Source organism: Lissotriton helveticus, chromosome 7, assembly GCF_964261635.1.
Source record: "Lissotriton helveticus chromosome 7, aLisHel1.1, whole genome shotgun sequence".
Lineage (NCBI taxonomy): Eukaryota > Metazoa > Chordata > Amphibia > Caudata > Salamandridae > Lissotriton > Lissotriton helveticus.
In genome coordinates, this window is record NC_136068.1 from 1,185,052,933 (window position 1) to 1,185,079,342 (window position 26,410).

The window sequence follows — 26,410 nt, forward strand, 5'->3', positions numbered from 1 at the left end:
CTGTGCTGGCACTTCAAGGATGTTCATAGCGTGAGGAATCTGCAGAAAGATTATGTATCCACCAGAAATTAGAGTAGTTCTTTATGGCATTTAAAAAATGGAGATCTAGATCAGATCAGACCTAGATCAGTGCAAAAATGCAAAGCAGAGCCTTGACACATTTGAGGGGTAAAAAACAAATGTCTAGAGCTTACTCTCTAAAAGTCTGCATTATTTTTTTTTATTTCAGGAAGAGTTAAAGAAAGATCTAAACAAAATGAAGAAAGAAAAAGAAAAGGCTCAAGCTGCAGCTGCTGCATTGGCAAGTGCAGCTGCTGCAGTTGCGGCTGCCGCAACTGCAGCAAAAACATCCCCTCCACCACCACTCCCAACTCCACCAATGTCACCACCCACCCAGCATGTGACTGTTATGACATCGAGTACATCAGTAACATCTGCCTCATCATCATCATCGCATAAAAGGAAACGAGATGATGAAAAAGATCTTTCTTACTCGAAATCTAAGAAAAAGAAAATGATTTCTACTACCTCAGTGGATTCAAAGGAAATAAAGGAGGATGCGCAAGACACAAAGCTTTATTGTGTCTGTAAAACACCTTATGATGAGTCAAAGTGAGTTAAATTCTGACTTTTTTAATGTATTTTGTTGTCTACAAATCTTAAAATGATTGTGTTTAAAAAAAAAAAAAGTGGTTGAGATTAACATGCATGCCGGAGCAAATAATTAACAGCTTTTCCCACCACATTGTACTTGCACAGTATGGTAGCACGTGCTCAGAATCATTCTTTGTGCAAATGTCTTTGAGTTAGTGTATGGTGTCGAAAGTAGAAATTGTAGTGGGTCACCTTCAAGCTTTTTGTAAGTGAGACGCAAGGGGCAAATTTGTTATTCCAAAGCCTGGTAAAGTCTGTAGCCAAAGATTACACTGCCAAACTGATAACAATTCTAAACATTCCCCCCAAACATTTCCAGATTGATTGATTTTCTTGTCTAATTTGCTGTCTTCAAAATAACATGGCTGCAAATATTCCTGAGTTACTTTGTTTTATTAACTTGTTTGTATCTGGAACAGTTCTCAATACTTTTATTCTTACCTTTTGAGATGACTACATATAATCTCGGGTGCCTTTGTTTGAAGTAGCTCCTATTCTTATCCCACCTAATACTGTGCCTTGAAAATAACTTTGCTTTACTCTGACCTTATTGAAGACTTACACGGGCAAAGAGGAGCCATTTCTATATTCTCGCTGTGTCAAAGCTATGTTCCCCCTGAATTTAACACTACCCCTGCCACAAACAAAAAACCTTGCCAGACTTCACACTTCAACCTTAGATCCAAGAGTGATAAGACTTAGCAAACATGCTGCAAGGCATCTCTGGATAGTGGACTTTAATTCAGAGCTTATTCTTTTGCCAAATACATTAATGAGGTGCTCCATACATTAGTTAAGCAGGTGATGAACCTTAAATTCCTTAAGGTTCCAAAGCATTTTAGTCTTCTAAAGCCTTCAGTGCCAAATTGCCTCATAAACCAAGGTCTGCCATACCCAGTTAGTCACACCGTTTCATATTAAACCAGTCCTACTTCTTCTACTAAGTGGGCTGCTTGACTCCTTTAAGAGGAACTTTCTGATTGAGACTTTGAGCTGCAAATTCCTTACCTTCGATTTCCCCAGGCATCAGGCTGGATCTGGAAACTTTTGCGTGAGCAGTACCCCTTGCGCGTGCCTTCCGGTGGCTCCATTCTGCTCCGCGTGATGGCGGCGTTAGTATCGGTTATGATGTTGCGGTCACCTATATAGGCGCGAACCAGACAAGCGGATGCCTGTTCTTTTCTTTCCACGTCCGTTAAGCGCCTTTCCCGGAAGCGCTACCCCTCTGTTGCTTTTTGACTGGTCTTTTTCAACATTTTGTTGACTTTTTTTCTTGAGTCTTTCGAGGATGTTTTCTAGAAAGACCGAGTTCAAACTGTGTGGTGCCTGTCACTGCAACATGTCAGTTACAGACCCCCACCTCGTCTGCCTCTGGTGTCTCGAGCATGACTATGACTCAGTCGTGCTCGGTCTGTTGGGCCATGGCTCCAAAAGCCTTGTGGGTGCAGGCTTTGAGGCTCCTTGCGGCCCGGCAGTCAACATCAACCAGTGAAACTCTGTAAGAAGATCCTGGTCCCGTTCGAAGAAAAGGAGGTCGTGGGACCGCTCTCGAAGTGCCAAGTCCTCTTCCTCCCACTTGAGGTCTTCGAGACACTCGTGAAAGACAGATGGGGAACTTGGGGATGCCAGTGGACCCGGCACATCCGCAGATACTGTCATGCTTTCTCCTCCAACTGTGGCTACGGATGCCATGGTGGTAAGGGGGCAGTGGAGGTTCTTGGACTGGAGTTGCCTTCTGTGCAGTTCAGGACTAATCTCTTATCAAAGTGCTTCAGCCTGGGGCTTCCACATCTGAACCCCTATTGCCCTTCACTGAGGCACTTACTGACATCCTACTAGGTTGTCCAAGCGTAGCTCAGCAGCTTCTGTGAATACGACAATTGCATATCCCCATCGCCCAGCTCCTTACGACCCAAAGTTCCTCAGCCAGCACCCTACCCCTGAGAGCTTGATGGTACAGGCTTCTACTTCTTATGGTGTATTCCCTTCCGGCCCTCTGGCTAGGGAATCCAAGTGACTGGAAACACTTGGGAAGAAGATGTTTTCTTCCACCAGTCTGGCACAGCGGTCGGTGAATACTGCATGCTTATTGAACCGTTTCTCCCACTCTCTATGGGAGACGGTTGCGCAAGTGCTGCCACAGGTCCCGTAGAAGACCTGGGCCGTACTCTCCCAGGCAGTGAAGGATGGGAGAGATGCAGCAAAATGTACTATTAAGTGTGTCCTTGACACGACTGACTCACTGTGCAGAGCGATTTCTTTGACAGTGGACTTATGGCATCACGCCTGGTTGAGTACGTCTGGCTTCTCGGGCGATGTCCAGGTTAATTTGATGGACATGCCCTTTGATGGATCTCGTCTTTTTGGAGAGAAGGCAGATTCGGCCTTGGAGCGCTTCAGGCATTCTTGTGTTATGGACAGATCCTTGGGCCTCTCAGTGACATCACTTGGCCAGTCTAACTTTTGCCCCTTTTGTTGCGACAGAATGTGTTTCCAGCTGTGCCAACAGTATCCCAGCTACCTTCCTGCACAGACTTCCCAAGTTGTGCGAGGACGTTGGCACGGTTCATTCTGTCCTCAGAATGGAAGCCAGAAGTTGTCGGCCACCCAGCCCTTGGCAGCTGCAACCTCCAAGCCCTCCTGGTCTGACTCTGCAAGACCATGCTACTCCAGTTGGTGAGAGAATCCATCATCATCTCCCTCACTGGAGTTCCATAACATTGGGCAAATGGGTCTTTCAGATCATTCAGGAGGGCTATTCTCTACCTTTCCTTTCTTTTCCTCCTCCTATTCCGCCACTTCAAGAATGGCTAGCGGAGGATCCTTTAACTTTACTCCAGGAGGAAGTTACAGCTCTCCTGGCCAAGGGGGCTATAGAGCGGATCCTGGTTTCAGAAGTAGGCAGTGGTTGTTTTTCCTGCTACTTTCTGATTCCAAATAAGAACAAAGGGCTGTGGCCCATTTTAGATCTTCGGACTGTCAATCACTTCCTCAAACAGGAGAAGTTCAAGATGCTCACATTGGTTCAGGTCTTGGCTGCCCTATACCAAGGAGACTGGCTGGTAGCGTTGAACCTGCAGGATACATATTTTAATATTCCCATCTTGCCGGACTACAGACGTTACCTGTGGTTCAAGATCGGCCACAAGCCCTTTCTGTTCACAGTTCTACCTTTTGGCCTTACTAGCGCCCCTCAAGTGTTCACGAAGGTGATGGTGGTGGTTGCAGATCATCTGTGCAGGTTAGGGATTTCAGTCTTCCCTCTACCTCGACGACTGGCTGTCGAAGGCATCTTTGACCCAGGTTGTCGTCTTCCACCTTCAGACTATAGCGTACCTCCTGCATTCGCTAGGGTTCTTTATAAATGTGCCAAAGTCACACCTGACTCCTTACCAGGTGCTGTCTTTCATCAGAGAGCTTCTGGACATAGTGCAGTTTTGGACTTAACCTCCAGAGCAGCGAGTCCAGGATATTCAGGTTATGATACAGATTGTAGGAAAGTAGGATCTCCGTATATAGTCATAACCTTGTGAATAGTTCCGCCCATGTGCATGGACCCCGGAACAATCAAAATAGTCTCTTAAGTTGTCTTCTTCTGCAGTCCTGCATAGACACTTAAGAGAAAATCAAAGACAAATAATGCAGCCTAAAACTACAAGGCTACATTGGCCAGCACTTCATCTTGAAGTAAAAAGGATAGCCAAATAATATTACATTTTACACACTTTGTAAAGTTTCACACCTAGAGAAACTCCCCTTCAAAAAAATCCTTTGTCATGATAGAGAGGAAGGGTTGGACAGACAAGCCCCATAGGCTGCCATTATATGTCTAGAAAAGGATACCTTGCCTTTAAGGAACTCTCCAGCGACCCTCGGTATCCCAGGATGCACAGCTAAAGGCCTTTTACTTTCAGTTCTTTTTTTCTGGCTCCTGCTAGCAGGACCCTGGAGCATTGAACTCTACCTTTTTGGGTATATCCTCAATTTTCGGAGCTTTTCCAGTGTTTTGAGTGTTTCACTCGACGTCTGGGGTCTTCCTCTTCCAGTTGCTGTCTTTTTTGACCAGTTTTGCCACCTCTTTGTTGTCAAAATGCCAGCTTTATTCGACAAGTTCCCTGAGTGTGGTAGGAAGAAGGGAAAATCTGACCCCCACAGAGTATGCATACTCTGTCTCCCTTCTACCCATGTCCCTGACTCCTGTGATATCTGTCACTCTTTCTCCAGGAGGACCCTGCGTTACAGGGAGACGATTCGTCTCCAAGACCTGGAGCAGAGGAGACATCAAGAACCAGGTGGGACTTCTAGGCATGGAGGGACTCTGTCATCATCCTCTGCCCATGCATCGGCTTCTGGGGGATCCCCAGTCAAGAAAAGGCACCAGTCCCGGTCGACGTCGATGGCGTCGAGAGGTATGACTGCCATCTGCTCCCCGTCGACCCAGGGCTCTGTGTCAAAGCGACGTCAACGTACGGCGTCAAGGGGTAGGACGTCGAGACCTCAGACGAGGTCAACGTCGAGGACTTCACCGGCGTCGACACACCATCGACGTCGTGCTGAGTCCCGAAGAGACAGGCGCCTGCCGTCGAGGCGACACCGCTGTTCACCTTCAATGTCGACACGAAGATCGGCGTCGAGGAGAGACAGGTCGAGGCGAAGACACTCGACGTTGGGGAGTTCGTCGACGTCAGTAAGAACGACGTCGAGAAGGAAAACGTCAAAAAGGTCGACGTCGAGGAGGGTAAAGTCGACGTCGAAGAGGAAGTCGAGGCCCAGAACAGTATCTAGTGCCTCTGTAGTTAGTGTCTCCTCACCATCATCATCGTCGAGTCCCCGGTCGCGGCGGCGCTCGCGCTCAGAGAGGTCCACCTCTAGAGCGTCCTCCCCGAGGCCTGCTCGTAAGAAGAGGAGAGTTCTTAGGTCACCAGACTCTGATTATTCCCGGACCTACTCGCCCTCAAGGCCCAGGATGCTTACGCCTCCTCCTCTTCCGCAACTTCCTCCTCCACCACCTCCACCTCCTCCACATCCTCCTCCTCCTCCGCCACCTCCTCCCCCTCCTCCACCACCGCCTTGGCCTCCACAACCGAACCCTTTGGTTCCGGCTCAACCTCTTCCGTTTCCGCAGCCTCCAGGGCCAGTGGTTCCTGCAAGGCCCAGAAAGCCAAGGTCAGGATCCAGAGGGAGGCATCGCTCTCGCAGTGAGCATAGATCTTCGACGAGGTCAAGTCATCGTTGACGGAGGGAAAGGTCACGGTCCAGGTACACAGACTCGTCCAGTGACAGGAGATATTCTCCCTCTTTGTCGTACTCTCCTCCGACGAGAGTGTCACCAGTGGATGACATAGTAACGTTCCAGGATGTGCTGATGAGGGGGGCACGAAGTTGGGGAACACATTGACTGTGCCCACCCCGTCCACGTCTGTGATTTTTGAAACATTGCAGCGCAGGCACCTTTCTCACCCCTTGCTACCTTTGGTGCTAGGACTGGACGAACCGGCCATGGAACTGTTTCTGACGCCGGCCTCGGTGAAGTTGGCGCCATCTAGACTTCAAAAGAAGTACAGGCCCCTCGGATTTTGACCCTGCATTCTTGAGAGCAGATCCTGTGCCGGATTCTGTCATTGTGACAGCAGCCCGGCCGGGTCTAAGCCCTGAGGAGTTACTTCCCCCTGGTCCGTTACCCGCTCCGGGGGGGGGAAGCATACAGAACTACTTGGCAGAATGGAGAAACATTACTCTGGACAAGTGGGTGCTGAATATTGTTTGCAATGGATACAGTCTTCAGTTTGTCAGCCCTCCTCCAGCTATTCCACCAGTTCCGTTGCGCTTCCAGCTGCGAGAACTCCAAGCAGAGGCCGATACCCTGTTAAGAAAAAGGGTGATAGTAGTCGTCCCTCTGTCTCAAAGGGGAAAGGGTCTATACTCCAGGTTCTTTCTGGTACGCAAAAAGGACAAAAACGAGTTCAGGCCCTTTCTGGATTTGTGACAAGCAAACAAATGGATTCGCAGGGAGAAATTTCGCATGCTGTCCTTGCACCAGATTGATCCTCAGCTGCAACGAGGAGACTGGCTTTGCACAATAGATCTGCAGGATGCCTACTTCCATGTGCCCATTGCACGGAAACACAGGAAGTTCCTGCGCTTCCTGGTAGGCCCCAATCATTATCAGTACACCGTATTACCGTTTGGTCTTAAGTCTGCACCCAGGACTTTTTCAAAATGCATGGCAGTGGTGGCAGCGCACCTGAGAAAGAACAAGGTGTTTGTCTACACCTGTCAGGGTGCACTCCGCAGGGTCCAATCGCAGCAATATAGGCTCCACCTCCTGACCTCCCCAACACCCTGATAAATAAATACACAGGGTGTTCGAGTGATCGGGCGAGGGAAATAAAGAAAACCGGGAGGGATGGAAGGGACCAGCAGGGAAGGGATAGCTGAAAGAGAAAACACACCACTGTTATACTACACATATGAAATGCTACTCTCATTTCATTCTCGCTAACGTCTCTCTATTCACCTGGTTCAGATTATCCAAAGGTGCCCTCCTGCTGCTGTAGGTAAATATATATATATAACGAAATACGTTCCTGATCCCTGATGATAGAAAAGGCAAGTTATTCCTCAGACCCATACATGTGTGTGCAATACTAATAGGAACTTCTTAATGGGAAACAATAACGCACCCCCTAGTATTATGTTCATACTGTAAAGATGCTCCTTTGAACCTATTCCCAGCATGAAAGAGAATTCTTCTCCTTACTCTTTCTGAAAACACTTATGTCCAAAATCATTAGAAAATGGTTCCTTCACCCGATCCGAAGACAACAAAGTTAATAGTTACACAAACGGTAAGATGTAGCCTCCTACTACTACCTTCCGTTGATAGTTCAGTTCATGTATCCTTTAGCATTTGTAAACGACTATACTTGAAAATCAGTCTCCAAACACGGTAAAGTGTAGAGCCATCCACCACTTTCCGCTTTGGCACTTGCAAAAGATACCTCCAACTCCCCCCAGCTATTGTGGGACTTCGTAAGGGTAACGCGTCGCGAAGCCACGGCGCTCCGCTCACTATGCAAATCAACAAATGAATACCTGACGTGGCCAATGGAAAAGACCCACGTCGGTTAAAGTACAGTTTAACACAAAGCAGCTTAGCGTTTACTCACGCTTAGAACGATTGGAATCCTCGGCTCCAAACTTCAGTATGCAGTTAGTGAACAGCCTGCTCACCAGTCAAATCGGAAAGGACGAAGAGCAATTGATCCAGAAGCAATGGGTCCAGAGGAAAGGTGCTAGGCAAGCACCGCGCTCGGGAACTGAGCTGAGACAAGGCACGCAACAAGAGAATCTCCGAGACAAAAGGGGCAGAGCACAGCAAGAAGCCTCGCTCTTACACGGGTTACACAGGAAACAGGGGAAAAAAAATCACGCACAAAGTCTCCCGGTCCCACCCTTATTTATGCACCAGGGAAACACACAGGGCATTATGGGGCATGTAGTTCAACAGTTAGGTAGGCGCCGCTACGTGATCCTGACAACACGTACCTGGACGACTGGGTGATCAAAGGCTCCACCTTCTAGGAAGAACAATTGCATTTCAACAGGATGGCCGTTCTGTTGAATCAGCTGGGTTTGCATATCAACATGGCCAAGTCCGTCCCGACTCCGGTACAGTGTCTGCAGTACTTGGGAGCCTCCATCAATACTCTCAGAGCAAGCGTGTCTCCTTCGGAAGGCTCAGGTTCTCATGTCCGTTCCATCAACGACAGTGAGGGCGGTGTCTTCTCTTCTGGGGTCAATGGCCTCTTGCATCTTCCTCACACCACATGCACGCCTCCACATGAGACCGCTGCAGGAATGTCTGGAGGATCAATGGGACCAGAAACGTGGGAGCTGGGACGACAGGATCCACCTGTCTCTACACGCTCAACAGTCCCTGAGATGGTGGTGTTCAGCAGAGAATCTCCTCAGGGGGGTTCCCTTCCACAAGGACATTCCCATTCAGACTATTGTGACGATGCTTCTCTCCACGGCTGGGGAGCGCATTCAGACCATTTACAGATCCAGGAAACGTGGTCCAAGACGGAAGCCATGTACCACATCAACTTTCTGGAACTCAGAGCTGTACATTTGGCGCTGAAAGCCTTTCATCCGTCTTTCCAGACCAACTCCTTGCTTGTACAGACGGACAATACGACCACAATGTATTTCCTCAACAAGCAGGGGGGCTTGAGATCGCGCACACTGTCCTTAGAAGCACAGGCGATCTGGCACTGGCTGCTAGCCAGAGGACTGACGATAGCGGCTACCCATCTACCAGGTGTGCAGAATGCTCAGGCGGACGCACTCAGCTGGCTGGTCCAGGAAAACCATGAGTGGGTCCTAAACAACGAATACTAGGAGACAACTTCAGAAGATAGGGCACTCCAGACATAGATCTGTTAGCCACCGCCGAAAACAGAAAATGCCAAGCCTTCGCCTCCAGATTTTACCAACCGGGGACTCTGGGGAATGCGCTATGGATCAGCTGGTCGAACAGCTTTCTGTACGCTTTTCCACCCATTCCCCTGATTCCGGCAGTGCTCATCAAGCTGTCTCAATCCAGAGCGCGAATGACCCTCATTGCCCCGGAGTGGCCTCGACAGTGGTGGTTCACGGACCTGCTCCACCGGTCTCTCCAACCCCACCTGCGGCTTCCATGTCGGCCGGACCTTCTAACGAAGTTCGGGGGGCAGATGGTGCACCCCAACCTCTCATCGTTGAGTTTGGCGGCATGGCTCCTGAGATAGTACAGTATGGACATTTGAACTTGCCTGACAACTGCATGGAGATACTCATGGAGGCTAAGAGACCTTCCACCAGGACTTCCTATGCCTACAAGTGGAAAAGGTTCTGCATCTGGTGCACGTCCAAGAACGCTGATCCTACCTCCTGCAAGGAAGATGTCATCCTTCCATATCTCTTGCATTTGGCTCAATCTGGCCTTAATTTCTATTGTATTAAGGTTCACCACGTGCATTAACTGCGTATAGGAAATGCCCTTCACAAACATCCTTCTTCCAGATTCCTGTAATTAAAGATTTTCTGGAGGGATTGAACAAAGTATTTCCCCCTTTAGACGTCCGTCGCCTTCATGGGAACTGAATGTGGTGCTGTCTCGGTTGATGAAGGAACCTTTTGAACCTATTCATAAGGCTTCTCTGCAGCATCTTTCCTGGAAGACGGCCTTCCTTGTGGCTATAACATCGGCCCGCAGGGTGAGTGAGATCCAGGCCTTGTGTTGCCAAGAGCCTTATACGGTGTTTCATGCTTCTAAGGTTGTCATGAGGACTCACCCTAAGTTCCTACCTAAAGTGATTTCTGATTTTCATGTCAATCAGACGATAACTTTACTTACATTTTTTTCAACATCCTTCTTCTCCGGCGGAGAGGTCTCTTCCTTCCCTGGATGTAAGAAGGGTGTTGAAGTTCTACTTAGACAAGACCAAGGACATTCGTAGGTCAGACCAATTGTTTGTCAATTATGGTTCAGTCAGGACTGGTCTTGCCACATCTAAACAGTCCATCTCTAGATGGATAGTGTCCGGTATACAGTTATGTTACCAAAAGGCTAACAAGACCTTAGGGGGTAAGCCTAAGGCTCATTCCACCAGGGTCAAAGCAGCTACAACGGCTTTGCTACGTAATGTTCCCATTTCAGATCTCTGTAGGGCTGCCACTTGGAAGTCGGTCCATACCTTTGCCAAACACTACTGCCTGGACTCTGATGCCAGAGCAGATGCTCAGGTTGGGCAGGCTTCGTTGAGAAATCTGTTTGCACAGTGGTGTTTTTTTTGTCTTCTCATCCCTTGCTGGTTTGGTTTGTTGGGCGTGCCATTCTATTCACAAGATTATGACTATACACAGAGATCCCCTACTACAGAAGGAGTAGTTTCTTACCTTTAACTCCAGTTCTGTAGTAGGGGTATCTCTGTTATCGTCATAAGCGCCCTCCCTCCTCCCCGGTGGGTGAAATGATAATGTACTGAATGCTACAGGCCTAGCTTTATAAACCTTCAAAAACAACTAAAAGTAAAAGGCCTTTGGCTGTGCATCTTGGGATACCGAGGGTCTCTGGAGAGTTCCTTAAATGCACGGTATCCTTTTTCCAGACACATAATGGCAGCCTATGGGGCTTGTCTGTCCAACCCTTCCTCTCTATCATGACAAAGGATTTTTGTGAAGGGGAGTTTCTCTAGGTGTGAAACTTTACAAAGTGTGTAAAATTTAATATTATTTGGCTATTCTTTTCACTTCAAGATGAAGTGCTGGCCAATGTAGCCTTGTAGTTTTAGGCTGCATTATTTGTCTCTGATTTTCTCTTAAGTATCTATGCAGGACTGCAGAAGAAGACAACTTAAGAGACTATTTCGATTGCTCCGGGGTCCCCGCACATGAGCGGGACTAATCACAAGATTATGACTATAACAGAGATACCCCTACTACAGAACTGGAGTTACAGGTAAGGAACTACTCCTTTTCTGACTAGTCTGACTGGGATCCTGCTAATCAGGACCCCACTCGTTGTGCTCTCTCCCTAAATTGATCTGTGGTAGGTACTTTGGTACCTTCCCAATTGGCTACTGGTGTACCCTTCTAAGTCCCTAGTATATGGTACTAATCTAATAATAATCCACAATCACCCGTAAGGGTCTCTATGTTCGGCGCTGGGGGCCGTTGGGAAGATTAAGCAAGCTATTGCCCAGAGTCACATGGTGCTGGGCTAATCGGCCGCCGGTGTTGGGGATCGAACCGTGATCCCCAGATTCCGGAGTCTGTCGCCCTAGCCGCGGCGCCACACCTCTTCGAATAAGATACTCAGGGCATAGGTAAACCAGAGGTCTCCGATAGGCTGCAGCATGTATTATGCCAACCATGAGAGACCTATCAAACTGTGACTAGAGGCCTGCCATTGCACCTGTGTGGACTGGTGCTAGCACCACTCACCACAGATAAAAGTTTCCTTATATCTGAGGTCACTGCACTTAAAACCTATAAGTACCCCTAAGGTAGGCCTTTCAATCCTGAATGCAAGGTGCTTGGGTTTAAGTGTGAGGTTGCCTGGGGGGGCGTGGCTAGCCAGGCAGCGAAATGGCCGCTGTCTAAGCGAGCTCCGCCGGCTGAGCAAAGAATCCTGTAGTTATCCTGACCAAGCTGACACCGCAGGGTCACCTCGAGTGTGCACCGGGCACTGGACCCCGAGCAGCATCTGCGGTCCGAGTTTTGTGAAACTTGGTGCTCTTTTGGCTGCCCTGGCAGGACCGAAGGCGGGTGCCGTGTGAGTGGCGCCTTTGTGGCTGCGACAGGGGCAGACCTCCTCGGAGGCGATCCGCACTCGAGCATGTGGCTGTGCGGGCCAGCGGCACATATAGGCAGAAGGTTAGACTGACGGAGCGGGACCCGACCTTGAGGTGGACCCTACTCTGTGTCTACAAGAGGAGCCCCAAATCATTACAGCGCTGGCCGTCCGGGTGTAGCTGGCCGGACCTGCGATGCCACAGTGCATCTGACCTTGACGGGCGCCATTTTGCAGATCCCGGGTGGCCGTGCCTGAGCCCCTACAGAGGTGATCCCGCCGTAGACGTAGAGTGAGGGCCACAACCTGCCGGCGTATCCTGTCAGCGGTGAGGGGGGTGAGATACCAGAACTTACCCCTGCCTTTGCAACCAATGGGATATCGGGCGGATCACCATCTGCGAGCCCCGAGCGCTCTGGTAGCCCGTGACACCCTGAACCTGTGCCTGTGGCCGTCAAGGTGAGGGGCTTGAGACCAGGGGCTGTATAGGAGGAGCGCATACTGCAAGCAGAGGGTGCGGGAGGCTACCGCGCTGACAACTCCTGAGCGCTACGGGGCTGGACTGACTCCTGCGAGGCTGGCCTGACCCCAATGTAAATGTAAATGTAAATGTATTTCGATTTATATAGCGCACAAATCACCCAGGGGTCTCAAGGCGCTTGCTTAGGGAACCCGTCCTGGTATTCCCCTGTGAGATACCCCGGCAGGGTATTCACAAGGTGAAAGCCAGGCATCCCGCCGCGAGGGGCCGTAGTGGAGATTAAGCAAGCTATTGCCCAGAGTCGCAGAGTGTGACCCCGTGAGTCGAGTAGGCACCGGAGCGAGAATTGTCGAGTCCGTGGAATTTTTGAGCCCGAGACCCGCCGAGACGGGGAATCGAACCCTGGTCCACGGCTGATCTCAGCTTCCGGGTCTGCCGCCTCTAACCACTGAGCCACGCTTCTCCACTCTCCAATCTCCTGGCCTAGCCCTACGAGCAGCCTCTTAGCAGGACCTACCCGGCGGGGCTTCCTTTTCCTTACCAGGCCAAAGAGAGCAGCTGTGTGCTGTGAGTGGCGGCTTGAACCAAGTGGGGCGTGCCGACTGCCCGGGTGATCTGGAAACTGCGTCTGCTGGCCCCTCCACCACAACTATCAGGTGCTGTTGACTTAAGACACGTCCTGGTCGAAAGTGGGATCAGGTACTTATCCATAGCGCCCCATTGCGAGAGACGGACTTTGGTTGGATCCGGTTGCACGCAGGGGCACGACGAACTCTGATCACTGGAGGAGGTGTGAGTTTGGCCTGCATATACTTCCCCTGTCTAGCCCTGTATTGCAACGCGAGTGCTGAATACGCCTGAGAGATAACCATGGGTAAAGCTGACACCCGCCAATCCAAAATCTCGTTTGAAAATAAGCACCCTGTGAAGCAAGTGGACCAAGACCAAGACACTTTGGGAGCCACTGGAAGAGAAGAGGTGGGCGACAACCAGGGAGAATATCTCAAGTCCTTGATGCTGGAAATGCGCAACAGTTTACGCAACATAGATGCGAAGCTAGATACCCTCACGTCCCAACTTGATTCAGTCAAGACTCAGGTCGCCACCCATGAAACGCGTCTGGACTGCCTTGAAAACCGTCATACCAAGCAGCATGAATTCCAACAAGAAACAAAGAAACAAATCCTGAATATGGAAAAAGTGCTGGAGGTCATACGTGCAAAGTTGGACGGCTTGGAGGCGCGTTCCCGATGCAGTAACGTCCGAATTACGGGTATTCCAGAGGCGACAGCTATCAGAAAGATGGAAGTGTTCGTGACGGAACTAATGCATGACATCTTTGACCCCAGTCTTTGTGGTGGAGCGCGCACACAGGGCCCTGGGACCGAAGCCACCGGTAGGAGGTACACCGAGGCCCATACTTGCTAAGCTCTTGAATTACCAAGATAGAGACATGGTGTTGAGGCTGGCTAGAGAGAAGGGTCGTATCACGCATAAAGGAAATGTCATCTCCTTTTACCCAGACTTCACGCCGACGGTACAGGCGGCGGGACGAGAGTTCCTACCAGCTAAGCGACTGTTGCTGGAAGCTGAAATCCCGTATGCGCTACTCTACCCTGCCAAGCTGAAGGTGTCTCATGATGGAACTGCACACTTCTTTACAGACGCCAAATCTGCTCTCAAGTTTGCCAAGCATATCTGTGGTCCTAAAAAGAAGGCGGCGAAGGGAGCTGAAAAGCCCGGACAGCATGATCATCTCAGTGACAATGACTGATACTACTGGCTCTGCTGCGAGATCCCCTTGCCGGACCTATGGAAAGCATCTATTGGTCCCCCATTTGCGAACTGGTTATTGTGATCTAAGCACTGTAGAGGTATTGTTATGCTTGGTACTCCGATGTCGGGTTCATCATTTCCATCCTGATGTAACTGTTGTACGTTTATTGTTTCCTGATTTTCACCATTTTGGTGGCCTTGCTGTCGAGGTTTCTTATAGTCTCAGCCACCCTGTGCAAATAGGGGTGTATGCTTGTGCTCCCATGCCCCCGCGGGTTTGTTCCCATAGTTTGAATGTTCCCACTTCTTTAAGTGGTTTTGAGGGGGATATGTCACAACTTGATTGGGGGGTTGAGGTGGGAGGGGGGAGGGGGGGAGGATGCGAGGGTTGTTTGTGTGTTCGAGCTGTCAGGGCTGTTTACTAAACTGCAGGTGTACGGAGGGGATGTGTGCATAACGATGGGGGGCTGCCATGAGAGAATCTGGACATACCAATAGGAACTGATGCTAATCTATGTAAAATCCTCACTTGGAATGTACGGGGGATGAACGATGGTCGGAAAGCGCGCCTGATACACGCTTATTTAGTGAGACATCAAGTTGATATCTGCTTCCTACAGAAAACACACCTAAATGCCACACCATCACAGCGTCTATAGCACAATAGGTGGTCAGATAAACATTCAGCGATATATTCTAATTATGCCAGGGGTGTGGCCATACTTCTGCGCCGAGACCTTGCTTGGAGGGAGTGTGCAGTTGATGTTGACCCGGAAGGCAGATTCATCATACTACAGGGACTTCTGGGAGGGAAGCCTGTTGTCTTGGTAGCCATATATGGACCAAATGTTGATTCCCCCGAATATTTTTGAGACGTCTGGGCTAAGCTGACCTCGATAGATTGCACTACCATTATTTGGGGCGGGGACTTCAACGTAGTGTTGCAGGACACGTTAGACAGGAAGGGCGCGTCTAGACCGCTACACCCCACTGCGACTCAGGCCCTCCATGACGTCATGGACGAAGGGAACCTGGTCGATGTCTGGAGGCTCCGCCATCCGGATGTGAGGGAGTGTACTTGTATTTCCTCATATCATGCCGCTTGGTCTAGGCTTGATTATTGGCTGGTATCGAGGGATGTGGCTGCCTGGACAGTTGAAATCAGGCACTTGGCACGCTCCCTATCAGACCATGCCCCCTGTCTATTCCCTGATCAACCACCAAAGGCGTTCATTTGGAGGCTCCCACAACATGCCCTCTTGGACGAAGCATTTAAAGAGAGCATCAGATCTGATATCTCTGACTATTTTGACTTAAATGTTGGTTCGGTCTCTACAGTTGCTACTTTATGGGATGCATTCAAAGTGGTGATAAGGGGTAAATGCATAGCAAGGCGAGCTGGGGTGTTACAGGCCATCAGAGGCACCCTGAAGGACTTAGAAATGCAAATTAAACAACTTGAGACGCAATTCTGCACTGAGAGTAGTCCCCAAGTAGCGGCGGAATTGAAAGCAAGGTTGCTAGATTTTGCAGAGACAGCCCAACGCGAGCTGAAATTTTTAGGTAAACACGCTGAGGCGAGGCGCTATGGGAAAGGGGATAGACCGGGGCGACCGCTAGCCACCATGATCCGAAAATCTGAAAGAGACACGTTAGTGATAGATTCCTTACCTTAGAATATCCCCAGGCGTCAGACTGGATCCGGAAAATTTTGCGTAGCAATACCCCTGCGCACCGGCAGGCGTCGTCTGCGGCTCCGCGTCCGTCGTCGGCGTCGTTACCGCCGGAATGACGTCGTCGGAGTACTTAGACGCCGCCCATGCGTGCTGACGTCAGTTCTTTTTTTTTTCGCGCCAGCTAGCGCAGATCCGGAGAAGCTCTACCCCTTAGTCATTTTTTGACTAAACTTTTTTGATCTTTCGATCATTTCTCATCTTGAGTCTTCGACTCAGACGGTGCCGGTAGGGATGCCCGGGTTTAAACCCTGTTCCAAGTGCGACCGACTGATGTCGGTTACCGACCCCCATCGCCAGTGCCTCAAGTTTTTATGCCTCGACCACGACGACCGCACCTGCTCCGACTGCCGGGCCCTGACGTCGAAGGCTAGGCGGGTGCGGTCCCGCAAGCGGCTCGAGCTCCGGCAGTCGGCCCCGCACCGCTCCAGGTCCCGGTCACACAGGAGGTCGAGGGACCGGCCGCGGGGTCGGAGTCCTCGCAGCTCCGGAAGTGGACATCGGTCGTTAGGATCCAAGTCCTCAGGTAAGAGGCATGAGAGGTCGGAGAGACATCATCGTTCCTCCGACCCACCCCGACGCTTGCACGATGCGGCCGGGGGTTCGGGTGACACCACCCACGCGGCTCTGACGGAGTCGCAAGCATCGCCACCTGCCCCACACCTTCGGGTCCCTGGGCATGACGCGACGCCGGAGGAGATCGAGCGGTACCTCATGGCCATGAGGTCCCTCCCTTCTCTGCTGCGTCCCGTGGCGCCTCCGGGCCCAACGGCCCCGGCTGAGGCCCTAGCGGGTCGGGTGCTTCGGCCCCACGCCGTCGGGTACTTCGGCCCCGGCGCCGCCGGCAGCTTCGGTCCTGGTGCCGCAGGACCTCACCTGATCCGAGTCATCGCCGGTCGACCTCACCGGCGCCGGCCCCGCGGGTGTCGCCCCCGGCGCCCACTGTGGACGCCGTCCCCAATCTTCCCTTTGGTCCGACTCTGGCGCCGGTGCGGCGCCGCTAGGCGTCGCTCCCGACGGCCTTTGGAGACTTTTATTTCCATGAGGAGGCCCCGTCTGTCGACCCTGTTCTACAGGAGACTGGTGACGAGGTTGATTGGGAGGGGTCTGCGGACCCTCTGGCCCAGGAGTGCCAGTCTCAAGAGGACTGGACATATGAGGTTGGGGAGGCCAGTGGTATTGACACTTCGCCAGACACTGGATTTGTCTCCCCTCCCACCGTGGCTACGGAGGAGGGGGCTGCTTACAGTGTAGTGTTGACGAGGGCGACCAAGGCCTTAAACCTTGAGCTCCCCGTCGCGGCCGTGGGGACTAACCTCCTCACTGAGGTCCTTAAACCGCAGGCAAGCTCCAGTGAGCCTCTGCTGCCGTTTAATGAGGCCTTGTGTGACGTTCTTGTGGGCGCTTTGTCCAAGCCCGCCACAGGTCCGCCTGTGGATAGGAACGTGGCCAGACGCTACCGCCCGGCCCCGGGCGACCCTTGCTTTTTGTCCACCCATCCCACCCCCGAGAGCCTGGTCATCCAGGCCTCTACTTCCCAGACCGCATTCCCGACGGCTCCGCCCGATCGGGAATCCAAGAGGTACGAACAGTTCGGGAAGAAGGTGTTCTCGTCCCTGAGTTTGGGACTGCGGTCTGTCAATACCGCATGCCTCTTGGGCCGCTACACCCACACCCTGTGGGACACGGTCGCGGACGTGCTGCCACAATGTCCGGAGGAGGTCCGGGCTAAACTCGCCCAAGCCCTTGCGGAGGGTCGAGATGCAGCGCGATATTCCATCCGGTGTGGGCTGGATACCACAGACTCACTGGGCAGGGCGATGGCAACGACGGTGGCGGTTCGACGCCACGCCTGGTTGAGGACCGCCAACTTTTCAACCGATGTCCAGGCCACTCTTCTGGACATGCCGTTCGATGGCCGTCATCTCTTTGGCGACAAGGCAGACCATGCGCTTGAGCGTTTTATATAACTCCAGGGCTACGGCCAAGTCCTTGGGCCTCCCGGCCACACGCCAGCAATCGGGTGTCTTTCGCTCCTTTCGTGGCCACGGAAGGGGCGCCCCCACACGTGCCACCAGCCACGCACCGCAGAATGTTCAACAGCGCGGTGGCGGCTGTGGAAACGCCGTAGCGGCGGTCGGGGACCACAGCGAGGCCGGTCCGCACCTCCCCCCGCAGCACCTCCTTCAAAACCTACCTAGTCCGTGTTTTCAGGCCCATGTGACGCCAGTGGGTGTCAGGGTTCGCCATCACTTCTTCCACTGGCGCACTGTCACGTCGGACAGGTGGGTGCTGCAAATCGTCCGAAGGGGCTACTCCCTCCCCTTTGAGGCGACCCCTCCAGCCATGCCACCACAATTCCACCTCGTGTCGGGGGATCACTTGCAACTTCTGCAAGAGGAAGTCACGGCCCTCTTGGCCAAGGAGGCCATTGAGCGCCTTCCTGGGCCAGAACTAGGGTGTGGTTGTTACTCCCACTACTTTCTGGTACCCAAGAAGGGCAAAGGGGGCCGACGCCCTATCTTGGACCTACGGGACGTCAATGGCTTCCTCCGGAAGGAGAAGTTCAAGATGCTGACTTTGGCTCAGGTCTTAGCGGAGACTGGATGGTAGCATTGGACTTGCAGGACGCTTATTTTCACATCCCCGTCCTGCCGGCCCACCGACGTTACCTGCGGTTCACGGTAGGCCACAAGCACTTTCAGTTTACCGTGCCTCCCTTCGGCCTTACCAGCGCCCCACGGGTGTTCACGAAGGTGATGGCGGTGGTCGCAGCTCATCTGCGCAGGTTAGGGGTGTCAGTCTTCCCCTACCTCGACGACTGGTTGTTGAGGGCGGGCTCGCCCCAGACAGTCGTCAGCCACCTCCAGATTACGGCCGACCTCCTGCACTTGCTTGGGTTCTCCATGAACGTGCCGAAGTCACACCTGTGTCCCTCTCAGAAGCTCCTCTTCATCGGAGCGGTTCTAGACTCGGCGCAGTTTTGGGTTTATCCTCCCGAACAGCGGGTTCGGGATATTCAGGCTCTGATTCCTATCTTTCAGCCTTTATCCCGAGTCTCGGTCAGGTTGACGCTGCGGCTTCTGGGTCTGATGGCCTCCTGCATCCTTCTGGTGCATCACGCCCGGTGGCGGATGCAGCGGATGCGGGCTCTGCAGTGGGACCTGAAGTTTCAGTGGGCCCAGCATCAGGGCAACTTGTCCGATCACGTCTTTATGTCGGAGGGCACTGCAAGACAGTTGCATTGGTGGTTCACGGACCGAGATTGGGTCAGTGGCAGATCCCTCTCCCTACTCCACCCGGAGCACGTGGTGGTGACGGACGCGTCCCTCCAGGGCTGGGGTGGCCACATGGGAGAGGCGGAGATCAGAGGCCTCTGGTCTCCCGCGGAGTCCCGGCTCCATATCAACCTTTTGGAGCTGCGGGCGATCCGTCTAGCACTGAAGGCATTCTTCCCCTCTGTCCGGGGGAGTGTAGTGCAGGTGTTCACGGACAACACCACCGCCATGTGATACTGCAACAAACAGGGCGGGGTGGGGTCGTGAACCCTATGCCAGGAGGCTCTGCGCCTCTGGCAGTGGCTGGAACATCAGGGCGTGACCCTGGTGGTTCAACACCTGGCAGGTTCTCTGAATGCCAGGGCGGACGAACTCAGCCGTTGGCGCATGATGGATCACGAATGGCGTCTGAACTCGGATGTGGCGCAAGGCGTCGTTCAGCAGTGGGGAGAGCCTTGGTTAGATCTATTCGCCACAGAAGAGAACGCGCAATGTCATCAGTTCTGCGCATTGGAATTTCCAAGGCGGCACTCGCTCGGAGACGCTTTTCGTCGCGAGTGGAGTTGCGGTCTATTGTACGCCTTTCCGCCTCTACCACTTATGCCCAGAGTGCTGAAGATCAGGCGCAACAGGGCCCAGGTTATCCTTGTGGGCACGAAGATACTAGTATCCCGAGCTACTCAGCATGTCAGTCGATCCCCCGATTCGTCTGCCTCTTCGGGAGGAACTTCTGTCGCAGCAGCAGGGGACGGTCCGCCACCCGAACCTGTCCAGTCTCCACCTATAAGTTTGGAGATTGAGCGGCGGCAGATGAGGCCATTTGACTTGCCTCCTGAAGTCTCTAATGTCATTCTGGCAGCCAGGCGTCCCTCCACAAAGTCGGTATACGCCTGCAGGTGGAACAGATTTGTGGCATGGTGCACAGCAAAGGCTGTGGACCCTCTCTCTGCACCCCTTTCTGAGGTTCTCCTCTTCCTTCTTTCTCTTGCCCAGCAGGTCTGCTCTGGGCACTATCAAGGGGTACCTTTCTGCCCTTTTCGCCTTCTTAAGGCTACCTGATCAGCCTTCTTTGTTCAAGTCCCCTATTGTAAATAGGTTTTTAAAGGGCATCACACACATGTTCCCTCCTGTTCCTTTCGTGTTGCCCCAGTGGGACTTGAACCTTGTTCTTACTTACCTAATGTGTGCTCCCTTTGAGCCGCTCCATAACTGTCCTCTCCGTCTTCTTACTTTGAAGACTGCTTTCCTGGTTGCCATCACCTCTGCCAGGAACAGTGAGTGAGCTCCAGGCTCTTTCTTCCACACCTCCTTTCCTCTCTGTTCTTCCGGACAAGGTTGTGTTGCGTACAAGACCTTCTTTCCTGCCCAAGGTTGTCACGGCCTTCCACATCGGGCAGTCCATTACTTTGCCCACCGTCTTTCCGCCTCCGCATCCCTCGAAAGAGGAAGAGAGGCTCCACCGTCTGAACTCAAAACGTGCGCTCTCTTACTATCTGGATCGCACACGCCTGTTCCGGGTGGATGACCAACTCTTTGTTGGTTACGTGGGCGCTAAGAAGGGAAAGGCGGTCCACAAGCGGACCATCTCTCGGTGGATCATCTTGTGTATCCAGGCATGTTACTCCTTGGCTGAGAAGGAGCCCCCTGTTGGATTGAGGGCTCATTCCACTCGGGCCACGGCGACTACCACTGCCCTGGGCCGGGGAGTGCCCTTGCAGGACATTTGCCAGGCAGCTACGTGAGCCTCGCTGCACACGTTTGCAAGACACTACTGCCTGGACAGCCAAGTCCGGAGGAATGGCTTCTTTGGCCGGTCCGTCCTCCAGGACTTTCTGGTGTGATTATTTGTTCGCAGATCCACCACCGGGGTTGGTATTGCTGGGGTATCTATTCTAAGGTCAGTGGTACCTAGGATAAGTACCAACTCCTAGAGCACAACCTTCCGGAGAAACAAATTCACATTTTGTACCAAAGATGTATGAATGCAGTATCTATGTTTAATTCACATATGTTCATTCATGTCCATTGATCAATACTCATTCAACGAATGGTATATATAATCCAATAGTCGTATTCAAATGTTTAAACATTTCCCTCCCGATGCATTTCGGACATCTGTCCTTCGTCAGGGGATTCCTACAAGGCAAAAACATGGTCTAAGCATTTCACCCCCGGGGTTCAAAGAATCAGTAAGCTGCATAAGTCAAGTGCGCCAAAAGTAAAAAGTAAACTGAACGTGCTCAACCAATATTGAAACGTGACCCTAATTGTGGTTAATATTAACCGTGCAGTTAACGTAATCGCTGTGTTTGCTCAGAGTGCCTTGCAAAACAGAAATAGATTGAGTATTGTCCTAGCCGGTTCTGAAAACACCCGGTGCTCGGTAAAAAGTGCGCTTAAGAAATGCATTCGTAAATCATCATCTAGTGCTCAGTGTCTGAAATAATATATAATATTCCTGCACCAAAAACTTAAAAGTGTTCAAATAAAACTTACGAGAAAATGATGAGCGTGAGAACCCGCGTCCCACTCGTGCGCTGAACAAGCGTCTGCCGGCTGTGTTTAAATCAAAGCATAAACATGGATGACGGACGTTCTGGTGTATGAAGACCTCCAGAGCTGTGGCGGCCATATTGTAAGGGTCTGAAAAGGTTGCCAGCATGTACGTGCAACTATAAAAAGTGAATTGCGTGCTATATGTGTTCCCAAATTTCATGCAAAATATAATAGAGAAACCTGCGGGCCAACTGTAACAACGTAGCTTAAACTCAAAATACAAATGGAAAATGCAAAACGATATTCAACATAACCATAACGTTAAAAATGAAATACAGGCAAGTAATCGTATATCCTCAGGTCATTTACAGGTAACACGTAAACTCCATCCGATCATTGAGACCGGATGGCTTCATGGATTGAAGAAACTTAATCCAGTGGTTCTCACGTTGCAGTAAGAAATCATTATTGTCTCTGCCATCCCGTTTTTTCACCACTTCCACAGCAGCGAACCGCAGTTGACTGATGTTATGTCGGTTGTCTTTGAAATGTACAGCGAGGTTAGATTTCAAGTTCACTGTTCTTATATTACTTTTATGTTCATTAATCCTCACTTTAAGTTTCCTTGATGTTTTGCCAGGAGAAGACAGAATAAACCACCGAGGGACCAGACTAATACAACAGAAACTTCATCCTCAGAGGAGGAATCTTTTTCTTTTGGCCTGGCTCCTCCTGGGTCGTCTCAGACACTGAGCACTAGATGATGATTTACGAATGCATTTCTTAAGCGCACTTTTTACCGAGCACCGGGTGTTTTCAGAACCGGCTAGGACAATACTCAATCTATTTCTGTTTTGCAAGGCACTCTGAGCAAACACAGCGATTACGTTAACTGCACGGTTAATATTAACCACAATTAGGGTCACGTTTCAATATTGGTTGAGCACGTTCAGTTTACTTTTTACTTTTGGCGCACTTGACTTATGCAGCTTACTGATTCTTTGAACCCCGGGGGTGAAATGCTTAGACCATGTTTTTGCCTTGTAGGAATCCCCTGACGAAGGACAGATGTCCGAAATGCATCGGGAGGGAAATGTTTAAACATTTGAATACGACTATTGGATTATATATACCATTCGTTGAATGAGTATTGATCAATGGACATGAATGAACATATGTGAATTAAACATAGATACTGCATTCATACATCTTTGGTACAAAATGTGAATTTGTTTCTCCGGAAGGTTGTGCTCTAGGAGTTGGTACTTATCCTAGGTACCACTGACCATATTGGATTACGACACCTCTCTGTCAGGGGGTGATATCCTGGAAGCACACCACAGCCATACAGATTGAAACTCAAAGAGGTGTGCGTGACCCACACCACGTTCGTATCTATTCTAAGGTAAGGAATCGATCACTAACGTGTCTCTTTCAGATGCACAAGTTACTACTTGTGTAACGATATATCTGTAAGAGACATTAGTTAGTGATAGATTCCTTACCGACCCACCCATCCTCCCCGTTCTGCGAACCGATATCTAGAGTTAAGGCCATCCCCTTTCAGGGCCCTAGTTTCATGGCACCAGTGTTGGTTCTATCATGGCCCTGCGTATCTGGTGCGGAAAAGGTGTGTATCAGAACTGATGTCAGCGCGCATGGGCGGCGTCTAAGTACTCCGACGACGTCATTCCGGCGCTAACGACGACGGACGCGGAGCCGCGCACGACGCCTGCCGGCGCGCAGGGGTATTGCTACGCAAAATTTTCCGGATCCAGTCTGACGCCTGGGGATATTCTAAGGTAAGGAATCTATCACTAACTAATGTCTCTTACAGATATATCGTTACACAAGTAGTAACTTGTGCGTCGGCTTCCTCTCCCTACATACACACAATCAATACCCCGGAGGGAAATACTGAGATAGGCCAAGAGCAGGTTCTCCGGGCGTTTCACAACTTTTATTCTCACTTATACACACAGACAGAATGTGCAGATGGTATGCAGGACTTCCTTGACTCGATTGCGCTTGTGTGGTTCAGCGACACGCATCGTAAATACATGGACCTCTCGTATGATGTTGAGGACATTAAACTAGTCATAAAGAGTCTTTCCCTTAATAAGGCCCCAGGACCAGATGGTCTAACAACTGCGTTCTATAAAACATATGCCGACGAACTGGCACCAAGGCTTCACGTGGTGTATGAGGAGGCCCTGGAAACTGAAATTCTTCCAGCTTCCATGCGAGAGGTGCTGATTATGGCACTGCTTAAACCAGACAACGATGAAGCGGAACTGGACTCGTACCGTCCATTGTCGCTCATAAATGTAGACGTAAAAATGTATGCGAAGTTGCTGGCTAACCGCCTCCAACCACTCCTCCCGATGGTGGCCCTACCGGACCAGTCTGGATTTATACCTGGCTGCTCAACGTCTCGCAACCTTAGGATAATATTCTCAGTCTTAAGCTATTTGCATCCCTCTGTGAAGGCTGCTGCTATATTTTTAGATGCCACAAAGGCATTTGATTCCCTAGAATGGCCTTACCTGTTCCGAATTCTGGTGCGAATGGGATTTAGCCCTTTATTTATAAAGCGTATACGACTGCTGTACACTGCCCCGCTAGCCAGAGTGCGGATTAATGGGCTGACCTCTGACACGTTTCCGATCTTATGTGGCACCAGACAGGGATGTCCACTGTCACCACTCCTTTTTGCCATTGCCATGGAGCCTCTTGCCGCCCGCGTCCGTCAACATACCGCCCGGAGCTTATTGAGCTCAATGTATGCGGACGATGTCACATTGTATATCTTAAACCCTTCCGAAAACCTAGACCCAGTGCTGCGGGAATTTATCAAAATCGAGGGGCTGTCGGGATATCAATAAACTGGGGAAAATTGGTGATCTTCCCGCTAACAGATGGAACGCCGAAGGTAGCATCAGAATACCCACTTCGATGGGAATCGTATGAAGTCAAATATCTAGGTATATGGCTATGTCGAAATCTGCAGGACATTTGGTCCATGAACTTTGGAAGAGCCGTCGCATGGCTTGAAGGTAAGGTGGCAATATGGTCTAAACTTCCCTTGTCAATTGCCGGTAAGGTGGCGTTGGCAAAGATGGTTATACTCCCGAAATTTTTATACCTTTTTGTAAACATACCGATTCCGCTCACATTACAGTTTTTTAGATGTATCCGCACTCACCTGCTATCTCTAATATGGGCAGGTGGCCAGGCACGGGTTTCATACGAACTCCTGACATTGCCTCTGCGCCAGGGTGGGCAGGGAGCGCCAAATATGCAGCTCTACGCTCTATGCGCGCAAGCCCAATTTTTGCACTTTTGGATATATCAAAATCCCTATCAACCACATGTGGCGGTGGAGTTGGATGCTGTGGCACCATTGCCCTTAACGGTGGTGGTGTACAAGGCAGCGCCTAGACCTGGCGAAGATGTAGACACTACAAACACGTTAAGAAACGGGCGCATCTTCCGCACCTGTATGCTCCCGCAATACACCTTCGCCAAAACCCAATGCTGGCATGTTTGGAGGTGGGAGGAGGAGTTCCTGAACTAGATGGTACTCAGCTGCTGACTTTTGCTGACTTATACCCAGATGGCTCCTTTCGCCCTCCTCCAGCAGGTGTAGACGGGAATGAGGTCCCTTTTATAGAGAAATGTACCTACCATAAGCTCCGATCGCGTGCCAAAGTCTTGGAGATGCCTTTCCCGGAGGCTCCCCCCACACTCCAGGCTCTACAGTCATTACTTGCGAGAGCCTCGCCAAAAAAGTTGGTATCTAGACTGTATATGGCCATGCAAGACCAGGCCCCGATAGTCAAGCCACGATCCCTGGAACTATGGAACACAGAATTGGATCCCCCGATGGATGAGGACCAATGGAATTTCTGCTGCAGACAGCTATTAGACCTTCCCCCCCCAATTATGAACTGCGCCTCATTCATTTTATATTTCTACATGGATATTATAGGACACCCATTAGCTTGCATCGCATGAGACTGAGAGAGGACGCTAGGTGTTGGAGGTGCGGGTTTGAACCAGCTACATTTCTCCATATGGCGTGGAGCTGCCCGGAGCTCGAAAAGGTCTGGTCGGATGTATTTCTTGCAAAAATCAAATCATTGGCTGAAATGGTGCCGCAGTTGGGTTTACTGGGTCTAGTTCAAGCCACTGTACCGCAGAGGCGTAAGTTACATGCCCTGCTGCTCCTATATGCCCGATGGCGGGTCGATATAAAGTGGGGCAGGTATCGACTGCCCACGTTCAGGGCATGGCTGGAGGATGTGAGCTATGGTCATACACAACTGGGAACATTCTGGGAGCTAATGCCCACGGCCCCCAGACCTAGGGATATCTGGGAACCCTTTCTGCAATGGTCCAGGTCGCAGGAGTGCTCCCCCCGCCCTGACACTGCGGAGAGGGGAGCTTGAAAACTCTCTAGCGGAGCTTTTTCCAATGTGCGGGTAGACGCCCCTTGGTCTAGACACTTGAGTTCGCCTTTCTGACCACCCATCCCGATGGGCAGTAAATGTCCCTAACATATAACACCCCCCGATGTTCCGATGCACATATTAATATATATTGTACTGTATTAACGCTTACTGTTATCTCTGGGTCGCTGCCTCACCAATAG

At 51.0% G+C, this 26,410-nt stretch overlaps 1 protein-coding gene across 5 annotated transcripts in view; it reads left to right on the plus strand.

Annotated features, from left to right (window-relative positions):
• The window catches only part of BPTF (bromodomain PHD finger transcription factor), a 1,855,127-nt gene that overhangs the window by 1,656,595 nt on the left and 172,122 nt on the right, over positions 1 to 26,410 (plus strand). For all 5 annotated transcript variants that reach the window (XR_013598794.1, XM_078654332.1, XM_078654328.1 and 2 more), the window contains exon 27: positions 230 to 612. Coding sequence is in view for 4 of the 5 variants with exons in the window: in XM_078654332.1 (XP_078510458.1) it covers positions 230 to 612 (383 nt within the window). In the remaining variant the exon portion in view is untranslated. The remainder of the gene's footprint in view (positions 1 to 229; positions 613 to 26,410) is intronic.